The following is a 14,743-nucleotide window of genomic DNA, read 5'->3' on the forward strand; positions in this document are numbered from 1 at the left end:
TCAATGCAAGGGCTGTTGCACTAGTGTAAGGATGAGAATAAGTGGTTGTGAAATAACCATTTATATTTTTGATAGTTATTGTTATTTTGTCAATATTCTGTCGTGCTCTGGTGTTACTTATAAAACACCTTAAAAGACTTGGCGCCCTAAAATGCAGGATACAGCTAATTGTATTAAGTAAATAAGAATGAACATCACTCTCTCAGCCCAGCCTGCAATGTAAGCATAAGAGGAGCCTGCTGGGTCAGTGGTCAGCATCCTGTTCTCACGGTGGTCAACCCAATGCGAAGATAGGAGCAATGCATATTATTGCAGGGATGTTGTAAGCCACCCATCTTCATCCCAGCCCCTGTTGGGCACCTGGTGCAAGCCCTTTCAACCTGCAATATTGGGACAGTGAGATGGATTGGCCTTGCTCTTTAAAAATGTTTTGCCCTAAATAAGAGACCACATAAGAAAGAGCAGGAACTATCGTCTCTGCCTTCTACTCTTTGGGCATGGGGTAGACACACTGGTGTTCAATCCCAGCTGTGTTTAAGAAAATGGATTTCTCCATTGATTTTTATGGGCCGCTTTCACCTCTGTCCTTGGAGATACAGTGGTACCTCGAATTACAAACACCTCGGGTTGCAAATATTTCAGGTTACAGACTCTGCTAACCCGGAAGTAGTACTTCAGGTTAAGAACTTTACCTCAGGATGAGAACAGAAATTGTGTGCCAGCGGCACGGCGGCAGCAGGAGGCCCCATTAGCTAAAGTGGTACCTCAGGTTAAGAACGGTTTCAGGTTAAGAACGGACCTCTGGAACAAATTAAGTTCATAACCAGAAGTACCACTGTATTTAAAAATAGTGTGAGCCAGGACACGACCTATCCAGGGAATCAGATGGTTGTCTCTACCCTCTTCTTCCAGACTCATTCTCCAGCCACACCATTTTCTTGCCTCTCCATCCCAACAGATTATTTGTTTCCTCACAATGGTCAGTAAGCATTTTATGATACTCAGTCCTTATTTGTCTAATTTTGTGGGTCTCCCCCTTTTAGGATTTCCCCTGAAGATATTTTTGTACTTCTGCAAACCTTGGAGTTTCCTTGAGCCTGCCAAAACCTCTCTTGTGAGTGGGTGCTGTCATTTGTCTATTTAAGCACAGACACTCTTCCTAGAAGATCAGAAATAGAATACAGAGTCGTTTCCAGCTTCCCATTAATGTGCAGACAATGTGTCACAGAATCCTCGGGTTAGGAGCCATTGTGGGGATGGGGTGGGTGGGGGAGAAGTCTATGCAGAAGGCCTAAGGGATACGAATGAATAACTGTGGAATAGAGTAACATTGGCACTAACACTTGTTTATGACGGATGAAAGCACCAGTGGAGACACCAGCAAAAGAAGAAGCCCAAGGGAGTCGGTCATTCCAAATTTGATTTGGTCTCTGTTGTTTGGTCTTTCGCTGGGCCGCTCATCACTGGATGTCTGCAGTTCCTCTCACACTGTAATTGAAGGTCTGTTTTCCCCCTTCCTCACATCTAGCTGCTTTCCCCCCCTTTTTCTTTTTGGATCAGATCAAATCTGCTTGGCCCAACTTCATGGAAAAAGCCAACAACCCTGGGGTGATTGATAATGAAGTCAAAGCGAATGGGGAGGCGGGAAACATTTTACTAGTGTCAAGGGACCTCCAGGCGGCAGTGAGAAAAATGTCTCCCCTGGAGAGTGGCAGGAATATCCCTTCAAACATGACTGACCTCAGTCCATGGAATTTGGATGGCTTGCAAGCCTTTGGAGTGGTTTTTTTGGAGTGGTTTTTCCTAGATGCACACAGGTTGGGAAACAAGATTTATTTTAAGACTTGAGGCTACTGAGCGGCGTTTCTGAGTTCCCCTGAGGAAATTACATTTTGCTTGTCTGTTTAGAATTGTGCCATAATAGGAACTTTCATTCCTTGTTCTCTTATTTAGGGATTATTTATGTGTGCGTGTGTGCTTATCACTTGGAGGCATCCAGCAGTGGCCATCACAGATCTCACCACACAGATGGAAGTTTGGCATCAGCTAAAAATCCAGTTCTTCTCAGTGGAGTCAGTTAATCCAGGATACAGTGATCTAGAATAGGGAAACCCAAGTTGATTCAGGGGTTGTGTGAAATAATGCTGGGTCAGACCTCACCTCCTATTTTTGTGAAAGTCTTTTGTGAAAGAGGTATTTTTTCTTCTTTCTCAGGAAGCAGAAAAACTGTTCAAAATTTGTTGGTTTGCGGCAAGAGTAGTGCTTACCTTTATTTAAGTGAACAAGGTGGCTGAGGGGGTCTTCTCTGCAGGTCATTTTTCTTTTAAAGCCCACTTGCAGCCACGGAAGGCGTCTGGCCCAGCAGCGCTTCCTGAAATGACCATGTCACCACCGCAAAACTTCACATGGTCATTCCAGGAAGTACTGGAAGCCTGTGTGCAAAGAGCGATCTGCCAGGGTGAGCACAGGTTTTCTTGAATGGTTTCTTAACACGTTTTCTCTCTGCCACTCTTTCCAAATATGCAGTCTGCCTGAAAGTGCGTCATCATGCTGGCGTGAAGCTGTCCCTAGTAGAGACACTGATGAAGATACTGGGCTGTGCTCATGTGCTTCCCAAGGAGAAGAGGTTTTAGGGATTCGTCATTAGGCCACACAGCCTACCACTGAGATGGCACCCAGGAAAAGGACTGTGTGAATGCGAAGTGTTGTTACTACAATAATTAATTTGTACTGTTTTGTGTTACCTCTCTCCTTCTCTCTGCAGGGCATATATGAGTGTGAAGGAACTGAAGGAGATGCTTCAGCTGAACAGCACTCACTTCCTGAATGTCTACTTTGCTAGCTCTGTGCGAGAGGAGCTGGCAGGTGCTGCCACCTGGCCCTGGGACAAGGATGCCCTCAGCCACCTGGGTAAGCCTCGCTCTTGGGTGTACCTGGATTGGGGGTTGCCCTCTTTCACTGACCTTTGCAAAGAAGGTTCCATGCAGACTTGCAGACAGCATGTGTGCTATCCTGTCCTATCAGGTAAATGTCACTTAGGAATGGCACTGAGGGCCTGCACCTTCTCCCTTGCTGCCTTGCTCTTGGTAGGGATGAGGTGGAGAACTTTGGGTGGGTGGATGGCGACAGGGTGAGCCAGGCAGTGGGGCTGGTGTCCATGGCTGCTGGTTCCAAATGTGGGATCCCCCAAAGCACAGTTTCCCCTACTTGACCTTCCCCCTGGGGACAGCCCATCTTTGTCAGAAGACGTTTTGCAGCTTTCTCGGTGGGGTCCAATTGCTTCTCCACCTGGTCATCCTCCGGAGCGGACTGTGAACCTTTGCTGCTCCTTCTGGTACCCTTAACCTGCTGCCTTAACTTGCTTAATGCCACCAGCCCCCCCCCCATCCCTCATTTCTTTGCGTGTTACCACTGGCAGGGTTGCAATCGTAAACATGCTTACCTAGAAGAAAATCCAACGGAAATGTATTGGATTTATTTCTCCAGCAATGTGCACGTTGTATATAATTCTTGGCACAGGATTTGCATTTTTAAAAGAAAATGCGCATAATACGTTTGGTTCCACTCATAGTGCTTTGCCTTTGATTCAAAAGCAGATTTGTGATGTGGGAATTTTTGCAGCAGAGATCTAATTCAGAGACTTCAAGAGTTCCTCATTCCCTTTGAGGAAGCATTTTCCAATGCACGTGGCTTGGGTTTCCCAGGAATCCTCTAGATCTTTTCAAGATACCTGCTCACAAAGTTGAACACTGGACAGCTGCACAAAAATGTTCACCAAACCATTTCCTTTAGCTGCCTGAGCTGGGGTGTTGAGCAAGCTTCCCATTCTTGATTCTCATTCTTTTTTTCCAGCACACCACACTTTGCCTCAGTGACAACTTTCCAAGGTTCAAAGCCCCCTGGAGACCCTTTATCTCCTTTTCTTCCTACTTAGGGCAGGAATGTCCAGCCGATGGTCTGTGGGCTAAATACAGCCCTCAAAACCATTTTTCTGGCTCCTGCATGCCCTCATAATATTTATAGCAAATACAGTAACAAGTCTGACTAAACAGTCACCGATTTTTTGTTTCATCTTGTTTTAAATTCAAAAATTAAATATCGCAAAAATACTCTTTTTAGTATCGCAGCGGAGTAAAGAGAAATGGAACTCATTTTTCTCCCACTTTAATTGGGGGCAGACGGGAGAAGCCATTTTTCTGGTGTTGATCACAAGCATATCCATTTTGGTCATTTCCAGAACTTTTAATTAGCCGTTCCTTAAGTAGGTGTGGCTGTTTTCCATTGCTGAGCCAAAACATCATTGGCAGCTGTTAAAAGATCTTAAAAAAACCCCTAGCCCTTCTGTACATCAATAAATATCATCTGAATAATAACAAAACACTCAGTGTCTCAAGCCTCACATTAACACTAACAATTTTGAGAAATAACACATTAAAATCTGAGACAATTTTTTTTTGTCTCTCATGGGCTTTGATAGAGCTTTATGTCGTTAATTTGAATGCTCCTTCCTATAATCGGTGTCATCCAATCCAATGGCCATCAACACAACTTGAGGCAGTGAATGCCGTATATTACTTATTAAGCAATATATTTCTTTTAACTGAATCTGTTGCTCAACCATTTCACCGGGTGACTTCAGGTTGTATTGTTATGAGAGAGAGAGAGAGAGGGAGGGAGGGAGAAAGTCTCCCATATTTACCACTTACTGCTAGACGCCACACACTTTACTACAGAGCCTTGTCATCTGAAGAGAAATCAGTTTTGTTTGGCACAATATACTTTAGACTCCCAGGCTGGAGAAAAGTGTGAATCCTGAAAACGCAGAGGTTGGCCGTCCTATAGCACATTCTACTGACCCAGATACTTGAGGGCCATAACATCAGGTCTTGTTGCAGCCATCAGAACTGACCTTTCAGCTTAGTTGGTTAGATCCAAAAGTTCAGGGGTGTTGACTTGTGTGGCGAAGTGCTTGCTTAAGTACATGTAGCCTGCTGGGTTTTTTTATGAAGGCCTAAGCTCCTATGAGCTAAATTCTCTGTTCCTGAAGAGAAGCCAAAGCATTGGCCTTTGACAAACTAGGATTATTAGCTTGCTGAGGTTTTGATCTCTAAGCAAAGGCCATCATGAACTCAGTCCACACCTCTTAACTTCCATGGTTGATGGGTGGCCCTGGCCTTTGTGCAGTCACTTGCTGACCCCTTAGAAGTTCTTTGTTTTTTAAATCAAAGCTGATTCCTAACAAGTCCACAAGTAAAGTAAATGAGCTGGCCAGCATGGTATCTGGAAGGGGGAGGTGTGACTGCTATAGATGATCTCCTAGGGCAGCAGAAGCTTTAAAAACTATTCCACCCCCACTTTCCCAGAGACCTTGGGCAGCCAATTTGGCGCTTGTAATATGCAGAAATGTTCACACAGGAGAGGGATCACAGAGAACGGGCAACCTTTCCCCCATTAAATGGATTTTTTTGTGTTCACCCAGTTTGAAAACAAGCTAGCAGTCTTGGAGAAAGGGGGGATTGAGCGCAAGGTTGCCAAGACACTTCTCAGCAGTAGCTGGCTCTCTCCCGCTCATATTTTCTCCAGTGGAACGGGTTTCAAGTTTCTACTTGAAGGTGGGAAGAGTAGGTTTTGAGGCCCCTCGTGCCCTCAGCAATCAGAATCACTTTGCTGTTTGCTGTTAGCGGTTGACACAGCGGGATTATGGCTGGGCTCTAACATCCCATTAACTTAGCTATTAGCAAGGTTTTCTTTCTTCACTCACTCACATTCCTCTCCTTTGCTTTCAGCAAGGGAGCCGCCTGTCTCAGACTGGGGTTTGGCTGGGAAATCAGCCGCAGTTTTCTTTTCCTGGTTTAATTTTTGCTCGTTAGTTAAGGAGCTCCCCATTCAGTGAACGGAGCTCTCCTGCATGCCGCCTTGCCATGCAAAAATGATAATCTTGTCCAGGCAGAGAAAGGTGGCCTGGCCACTTGATCTGTCGAAAAGTGTTTCTTTAAGCAGGGTCAAATACTGTCAGATAAGGTTGATTTGCCAAGGGGAGAAGAACTGTGTTATCCTTTTGTAACAAAGAAAACCCTAACAGCTAAGGCATTTATTGTGACCAAAACTTTGGGGAGGAGAGCCCACTTCACCAGAAATATTTATGGCAAAATATTAACACATTGGTTTTTCAGAATTCTAAATAGTGTGACTTAGTCATTATGGAAAAAAGCAACCCAAGTTCACTTTTTATAACAAAAAAGAATTATTATTTATAGGCAATAGTGTTTCAATATGCATGTATGATATTTAAAAGATGGAACAGTTCCTGGTCTGTAACCCATGGCCTAAGATATTACAAACAAAGATGGAATAATGAAAAGAAGGGGGCATCAGCATTAGCCCCCCCCATATTTGACAGTGTTTGATAACGGTCAAATAATTGGTGTTCACTTTGAGAATGTTTGGCTGCTTAATTGACAAGTATTCTTACAGGGATGCAGGTGGCGCTGTGGGTTAAACCAGAAGGTCAGCGGTTCGAACCCCCGCGATGGGGTGAGCTCCTGTTGTTCGGTCCCAGCTCCTGCCAACCTAGCAGTTCGAAAGCACAAAGTGCAAGTAGATAAATAGGTACCGCTCCAGCGGGAAGGTAAACGGCGTTTCTGTGTGCTGCTCTGGTTCGCCAGAAGCGGCTTAGTCATGCTGGCCACATGACCTGGAAGCTGTACGCCGGCTCCCTTGGCCAATAAAGCGAGATGAGCGCCACAGCCCCAGAGTTGGTCACGACTGGACCTAATGGTCAGGGGTCCCTTTACCTTTACTATTCTTACAGGACAGAATAATCATGAATAAAAGAGGGAAGAACGCCTGTGGAAATGTCTGTAACACACACATTAGTGGCAGTTAATTTTCAGGGTGTCTTTGCTGCAGCCACTTCCTTTTGGGAGGAGAAGCAGACTTCTGCCCCCCCTCCCCAAAATAAGTTCTGCTGTCACTCACACTTTTTGGGTGTGTACACCTTGAAAGGCAGCAGTAGAATCACCTTTCTGTCTAGCCTGCTGCTTGAAACATGTCTACTCGTGAAATAATGCATCTTGTTGCTGAAGCTCATCCTCAGGAGCAAAACAGCGGACTGGGAACGACTTCGACCTGAATCCCTTCTTACTTATGAGTTGGCATGCAGATTGGTATACTTACTCATAAGTAGTTCTGCTGGCAGGAAGGACTCTAGTCTGCTGCATGGATACTCTGTTTAAGGTAGCTGAGTGGGCTTCCTCTCCCATCTGTTGATCTGTCATAGGGTGCTCACCTAGGGTTGGAGCTAAAGATGCTTAGCTCTACAGAGGCCATTCCCAGCACCAGCAGCAGCAGAGCCAGTCTTCTCGTGATGAGGAACACTATTTGGAACTTCTCATTGGAAAGGCTGGCATTTACTTTAGCTCAGGATTCCACTCCTCTCTCTGACTGACATTGAATGCATTTGCTGTTTCAGGCGGTGTGGTCCTCAATCCGGCCTATTATGGTATGCCGGGTCATACAAATACCATGATCCATGAAGTGGGACACATCCTGGGCCTCTACCATGTCTTTAAGGGAGTAAATGAAAGGGAATCCTGTGATGACCTGTGCAGGGAGACGACACCATCCATGGAGACTGGAGATCTTTGTGCCGATACTGCACCTACTCCCAAAAGCAAACGCTGTCGCGATCCAGATCCGACCAATGACACCTGTGGCCAGACCCACTTCTCTGGAACTCCCTTCAACAATTATATGAGCTACACAGGTAAGGAAGGGGAGGGGGAGAACTTTTGCTTCATGGGGTTCAGAGAGGGGCTTCAGATGAATGGCATGTCAGCCTTTGAATCCAGTGAGATGCTGAGAACCTCTACGTTCATATTCAGAATAGTAAGTTGGAAGGTCTCATGATTTTACAGAGAAGCATTAGGTGAAGAAAAGAGGGCTGTGTTTTTGAAAATCTCAGTAATCAAAAGGCAAATCAAGAATCACATGCATTTTGTTTCCAGTTCTCCCAGGTAAGTGTGTAAAGTATTACAGCCCAAGGCATCTACACTTTTGAGGTCACAATTCTATGTAGTAGCAAGCTCCACAGAGTGGGTGTTATTTCTCAGGAAATGTGCATTCCTCTTTGGCAAGCTCTTTAAAGGAACCAAAAAAGCAAAGCAAAGAAGACGGCAGGTCTATGGATGCAATGAGCTAGCAAGCCTCATTCACTTGTGTGGAAGACAAGGGAGGGAGGGAGGGAGGGAGAGGACAGAAAAGGGTAGCATGGACATGAATGCAATTACACATAATTTGGCTTCATTATAGTTGGTAGGCCTGCCAAGAGGGAAAAAAAAGATGACCTGTCTTACTTCTCTGCTGTTTTGGGCAGCTTGATCTGTAGGAATAAGCAGAGAAGCGTATGAGGATTATGGGCTTAAACCTAATGGAGAAGATTAATCTGTAGGAGTGACCTGATGGAAGCTAGAGAGCAGATCCTATGTATAGTTAGTGCCAGGAACTATGGATTATGTTTTCATAAGTGCAACGTCAAAAGTATGTATTTGAGTTTCTCCCTGCCCAACAAGCCTGGTCCTCTTAGCTCTGCCGCCCAGTGCTGGTGGCCTCCCCTGGCTCTGAGCTTTGGGGCTGGGTTGACTCTTCTCTCATCCTGGCTGATAACAACTATTTGTTTTCAAGAGTCATGCATTCATCGCTGAGCTTTTGAGCTTCCTTCTTCGAAATGCCTGCCCTGCGTCTTTAGTGTTCCTTGATGTTGAGGGCAACATTCCTGGCTATTGATGAAGAAGTAGTCTTGAGTTTACTTAGCACCTGTGATGAGATTAAGCAGTTGCTGAAGGACTGCCATCTGTTGGCAAACAGATGGCATAACATGCTCTGAGAATTTGTACTTTCCTCTCCAGAGTGGACATAGATATGTTTATGTTAGGAGAGGGATGGACGGTTCATTCCATTTCTGGTCTGTGTCACTTTCAGATGGGGAAACTCTACATTTGCTAGGGATGAGGGAGGAATTCCATTCAGCTAGCATTTTAGGCAAACCTACATAATTTTCACTTTTTAAAACAGCATGAGGAGCAGCTTTTATCTGCTTTGCATGAACAGAATCTGGACTTCCGATCGGCAAGCCCTAGGCTCAGTGGTTTGGACCACAGCACCACCCGCGTCCCTTTTCAAGTAGTATGATACTGCTTTAAATGGAAACTACGGATGGGGCCTCAGTGTGGGCTAAGCCAGAGGGTCATACTGCTTCCAGTCTTCCTAAGCACCTGTGATGTGAAGGACTGCACTGCCCCAGAATCATCTCTGATGCACAGAGTATTCTGAGAGGAGCAAAGGGGTGGAAGACCAGGTCACTGTGGGAGGCACACAAAGCCTACCTTGCACCAAGGGATCTCTTGCCCAGGCTCCCCCACCCTCGCCTCCCCGCCGTCTAGCACTACGTTTCAGTTTCTTCACCAGCTGCCTCTCTTTCTCCCACAGATGACAATTGCACAGACAGTTTCACCCCAAACCAAGTGGCTCGGATGCATTGCTATCTGGATTTGGTGTACCAGCAGTGGAGTCAGGGCAGGAGGCCCACCCCTATCCCCATGCCAGCGGTGGTCATTGGGCAGAGCCAGGAAACCCTCACCATACACTGGCCACCCCCTCTTAGTGGGGTGCTTTATGAAAGGTAAGAGAGGAATCTTTGTGGAAGGGGAGGAAGGCAGTCGTAGCAAGGGGGAAAGAACATCTCTGTGAATTAGTCTTGCAGAGGTTTCAAGGACTGCCGGTCCCCCTGCTCCCCACCTGTTATTCTTTGTTTCCATGAGTCATATTTTTCTGTTCTTCCTTTGTTGCAGCTGTGAACACTCCCCAATACCGTGCAGCTTTGCAACCTCTGCCTTTAATAGTTCCTTTCCCCAACTGCTGGCATCCCTTTGTCTTCGCTTGCCCCACTCCTGTGTCTGAAGGAAGTGTGGGGAGATGCCCTCATGCCACATAGGATGCCAGCAGCAAAGTGTAGCTAGAGTGTGTGTTCCTGGCGCTGAGCAATCAGGACAGATTAGGGATTCTGCTAGTTTACCACCCGCCTTGCTGCCCAGCAGTCTCCCTGCCTAAGCTGACAGAGCTGGTCCTGGAGGCAGTGCTGAAGACTCCCAGACTGTTGGTTCTGGGGGGCTTCAACATCCATGCTGAGGCGACCGGCTCTGGGGTGTTTCAGGACTTCATGGCTGCCATGATGACCATGGGGCTGTCCCAACATGTCAGTGGCCCAACACATGTGGCAAGCCACACTCTGGACCTTATTTTCTCAACTGGGCAGGAAGAGGGTGATCTGAGGGATATTGACATCAGTCTCTTATCATGGTGAGATCACTTCCTGATGACCTTTAGCCTTTCAGCACCTTTCCCCCTCTGGAGAGGCAGGGGACCTATTAGGATGGTCTGCTCTCAGAGACTGATAAGAGTCAATGGGCTTCCAGACAGCTCTGGGGGATTTCCCGCCCGATAGGACTGGTGCTCCTGTTGAAACTCTGGCTGACCCTCTGGAACAACCGAATGGCTCAGGGCAGTGACACAATCACTTCTGTGCGCCCTCTTTCACTTTGTGGAGCCTGTTTGGCTCCTTGGTATACTCCAGAGCTTAGGACGATGAAACAAGCTGGGAGATGGCTTGAACACAAGTGGAGGAAAAATCCATCTGAATGCAACCGAACAATGGCAAGGGCTCACCATCGAGTCCACCCAGTGGCAGTGAAGGTGGCGAAGAATGTGAAATGGTGGTGAATTAGAATTGGAAGCCAAAACATCTGATCTCTTTGTGCCAGTGTGAGGGTATATAAACAGTATCACTTTGTTTACTTTATGTGTTTTTTTAATGCTTTGTGGGTGGAATAAATAATCATTTTTTCTGATCCTTAATGAAGCCCAAAATCTGTAGTCAGAGGGTGAGGCAGGTTCCTCACTATGTGCCATGGTAGGACTGTGGCTCTGCATGTATGTTTTTCAAATGTTGTGAAATACACATGGCTTTCCTATGTGAAAATACCTGTGTAGGCAAATGCTCTTGCTTGGAACAGCCTGCCATGGCAGATACATTTTGCAGATCTTCCTTTTGACCTTGCCCCACCCTCTCTGTGTATGGTGTTCCTTCCCATACTACCCGCACGTACTTGTTTTGATGGGAAAATGTTTATTTGAGCATGTGTACCTCAGGGAAAGCTGAACTTGGCCTCCAGCGTAGGAATTCCAAAATGCAAAGAAGGTGATAAAGATGAGCTGGCAGTTCTTCTCACTTGTTTGCCAGTTGGCAAAACCTTCTCTGAGGCTTTACGTTTGAGTCAAGTTACAGAAAACCTGATCTTGATCTTTCTGCCGTAACCAGCACAAGATATAGGCAGCCTTAGTGATAAGTGTGCTTGTGTACTTCGGAATTCTTGCCTTCCCTTCCACCCACCCACAGCCCTGCTTTAACTTCATAGCCAGGACAACGCATGTCCTTCTCCTCCTGCAGGGCAACTGGATTAAATTAAACGTATATGCATGCACTTGCCTGCTTTATTTTTGTTCTTTGAAGGTCTCTTTCCCCCCTGCGACAGCTGACTTGAGAGTCATGGAACATTTAGGTCCTTAGGTGCCCAGAGGCAAGTGACTAGTGCCATCGGTAGGAATTTGAATTTTTTTGCTGGGTGAAAATTCCTCACTTAAGATAACTGAAAGGCCCATTCAAAGAAGGAGAGTCACCTTATTTTAAGCAATTAAAAGTAAACAGCATTTTTTTAAAAAAAATCCACTTATTTACTTCTGTAGCAACCTCCTCTTTTTTGCCTTTCCTTCAACACACTCTGACATTTATCTAGAATGATACTACCAAAACCGTCCCTGTGTCCCGTCTCTCTAGGACCATGGGGTGCCTGTCTGTCTAAGAGGATAAGAAGAGCCCTCCTGGCTTAACCCACCTAGTCCAGCATCCTGATTTCACTGGGGCCAACCAGGTGCTTCTGGGAAGCCTACAAAGCAGGGCAGCCCTCTGCTCTTCAGAGGCAAAACCACCTCCAAGACTGGAGGGAGCACACAGCCATTGTGGCTGGTATCCATTCTCCATGAATTGATGCCCAAAACCCTTTCAAAGACATCCAAGATGGTGGTCATCGCTACATCTGTTTCCTCAAGTCTCTGTGCTGGATCCCTTTTCCTTCCTGTGCACATTTCTTGTCTTAAAACTTTTTTATGGCCTGGGCTGACCTTATTTTTCTATCCATATTTACCATTCTGGTCCTGCTGGTTGAGAGAGATAGGACCCCTCCCCCCCAAAAAAAATTGTATGTAGTGTCTCCCCAGTTCCATTCTGCAGTACAAGGTAGTAAGGAAGTAAGTAAATTTTTATTTATACTCCGCCCTCCCCGGCCAAGACCGGGCTCAGGGTGGCTAACATCAAATATATTAAAACACAATCAAACAATTGATTAAAATACAGCTTAAAAATTAGAATCAGGATAAAATTAAATGACTGCCCATGAATTGCAACCATAAGGGTCGGGAATCTCAAGTATTCATCAAAGCCAGCTATCCAGGTTGGTCCCACATGAGCCAGTAAAAGGGCCAAAGAGATACTTACATGGTCCCGTGGGGGGGGGGTCAAACTGTGCCTGGACCAAAGGCTAGGTGGAACAGCTCCATCTTGCAGGCCCTGAAGAAGGATGTCAAGTCCTGCAGGGCCCTGGTCTCCTGCGACAGAACGTTCCACCAGGCTGGGGCCAAAGCCGAAAAGGCCTTGGCCCTGGTTGAGGCCAGTTTAACCTCCTTGAGGCCCGGGACCTCCAAGATATTATTATTTGCAGATCATAAGGGAAAGCTGCTACTCACCCACTTTATTGGAGTGTGTGATGTTTTTACTGGATCCAGGACCTTTAGGGTGCAAGGTGAGAGGGAGGTGAAAAGGCCCTCATTTTCTGCCCCAGAGGCACCTGCAGTTCCAGATCCTGAACAGGTTCACATCTTATTCTTCCAGTGGAAGTTGGGGCCACTGAATTTATTTTTATTTATTAAATTTCTATACCACACTTCCAACCCAGAATCACAGGGTGGTTTGCATTGGAGTGCACTAATACAAGTTTGTCATGGCCTTTGGCTAGAACAATAAACTTAAGAACGAACTATCAACAGTGTGGAGGAACCACCAACTCTTTTCCACTGTAACGTGTTTCTTAGTTTGCAGCAGTGGACCACAGTTTGTTCACGTCTTATATAAGGCCTTGGGAAATCATGAGAGGCTGCCATTGAAACTGCGTAGCTTGTCACTCAAAGTCTGACTTAGAAGAGATTGAACAGAGTATGTTTTTCTCTCCTCCTCCCACCCCTCCTTCCCCTTCTCTCTCTCTCTCTCTCTCTGTCTTTTAGAGAGACAGGGAACCTCTGTGGAGACTGTGCTGAAGATGGGACATTCAGCCAATACGTACATGAGGCCTCCTCGCCTCGGATCTGTGATTCTTCTGGCTACTGGACTCCAGAAGAAGCAGTAGGTAAAGTTCCCAGCCCTTCTTCTTGTGACAGAAGGATTGTCAGATGGGAGCTAGAGATAACCTTGTCTGTTTCATTTTTCTTTTTTTTTTAAAGGTCTACCCTCCGTGTTTCAAACATTCATTTCAGATAGTTTTGCAGCCCTAAATACACACAAACATAAATCTCGCCTCTTCATATAGGCAGAAGCCTATTAATATTTGTATCTGCTTCTGTAGTTGTGGACAGATGCACACACCCTCTAATGCTGGCACAGATATTTGGTTTTTGCCTCCTCATTTTGGTCCAGCCCTGGTCCTTGTATGCAGTCCTACCCCTAAGGTTGTGAGCTGCCCAGTTCACCCAATTCTCCCCTGTTCTGTTTTTCTTTAAGGGCCTCCAGATGTGGACCAGCCCTGTGAGCCCAGCTTGCAGGCTTGGAGCCCAGAGTTCAATCTGTTCAACGTGAGCATGACCACCCCTTGCCCTCAGCCTCTCGGTTGCATCTTGGAGCTGCACTTTCTGCATCCTGTTTACCCGGAGTCTCTAATGGTATGGACAACCTACTTCTCTACGGACTCGCCCAAGGCTCTGTCGGACATTGAGATCCTGACAGAGCACGGGGACTCTGTACACCTGGGGCCCATGGATACTTTTTGTGACATCCCCCTCACGGTTAAACTCAACCTTAACAAGAAGGTGTCTGGCGTAAAGATCTACACGTTTGATGAGCAGATGGAGATAGATGCTGCACTTCTGATATCCATGCCACAGAGCCCGCTTTGTTCCAACTGCAAACCTGTAAGGTACAGGGTTCTCCGGGACCCGCCGTTTCTGGATGGATCCCCAGCGATGGTGACGCAGCCGGGACGAAAGTTTACTGACATGTGAGTGAAGGTGTTAGTGTTCAGGAACGCTGTCTTAGCTGCTGGTTCTTCAGGGACATACCAGGCCCCTTTCCCTTTTAAAAGCTTAAATTAGACTAGCTTTCTCAGCTATGAGGGGAAACATGTGGGAAGTATTCTGCCCAGTTGCTAAGCTGAAGCCACTTCTGGTTTTGGTGTCTTAACCAGTGAATACAAAAGCAATGGGATGATTGACAAGCAAGTGGTGTTTCAAAAATATCTGTATGCTAGTGTTCGAGGGACGTGGGTGGCGCTGTGGGTTAAACCACAGAGCCTAGGACTTGCCGATCAGAAGGTCGGCGGTTCAAATCCCCGCAACGGGGTGAGCTCCCGTTGCTTGGTCCCTGCTC

General features: G+C 46.3%; 1 protein-coding gene across 2 annotated transcripts in view; it reads left to right on the top strand.

The window, feature by feature from the left end:
* PAPPA2 (pappalysin 2) overlaps positions 1-14,743 on the top strand; it is a 120,777-nt gene that overhangs the window by 28,349 nt on the left and 77,685 nt on the right. For both annotated transcript variants that reach the window (XM_053391237.1, XM_053391238.1), the window contains exons 3-7: positions 2,765-2,910; positions 7,472-7,765; positions 9,487-9,679; positions 13,390-13,511; positions 13,883-14,375. In XM_053391237.1, coding sequence (XP_053247212.1) covers positions 2,765-2,910; positions 7,472-7,765; positions 9,487-9,679; positions 13,390-13,511; positions 13,883-14,375 — 1,248 coding nt within the window. The remainder of the gene's footprint in view (positions 1-2,764; positions 2,911-7,471; positions 7,766-9,486; positions 9,680-13,389; positions 13,512-13,882; positions 14,376-14,743) is intronic.

This window comes from Podarcis raffonei, chromosome 6, assembly GCF_027172205.1.
Source record: "Podarcis raffonei isolate rPodRaf1 chromosome 6, rPodRaf1.pri, whole genome shotgun sequence".
Classification (NCBI taxonomy): Eukaryota; Metazoa; Chordata; class Lepidosauria; order Squamata; family Lacertidae; genus Podarcis; species Podarcis raffonei.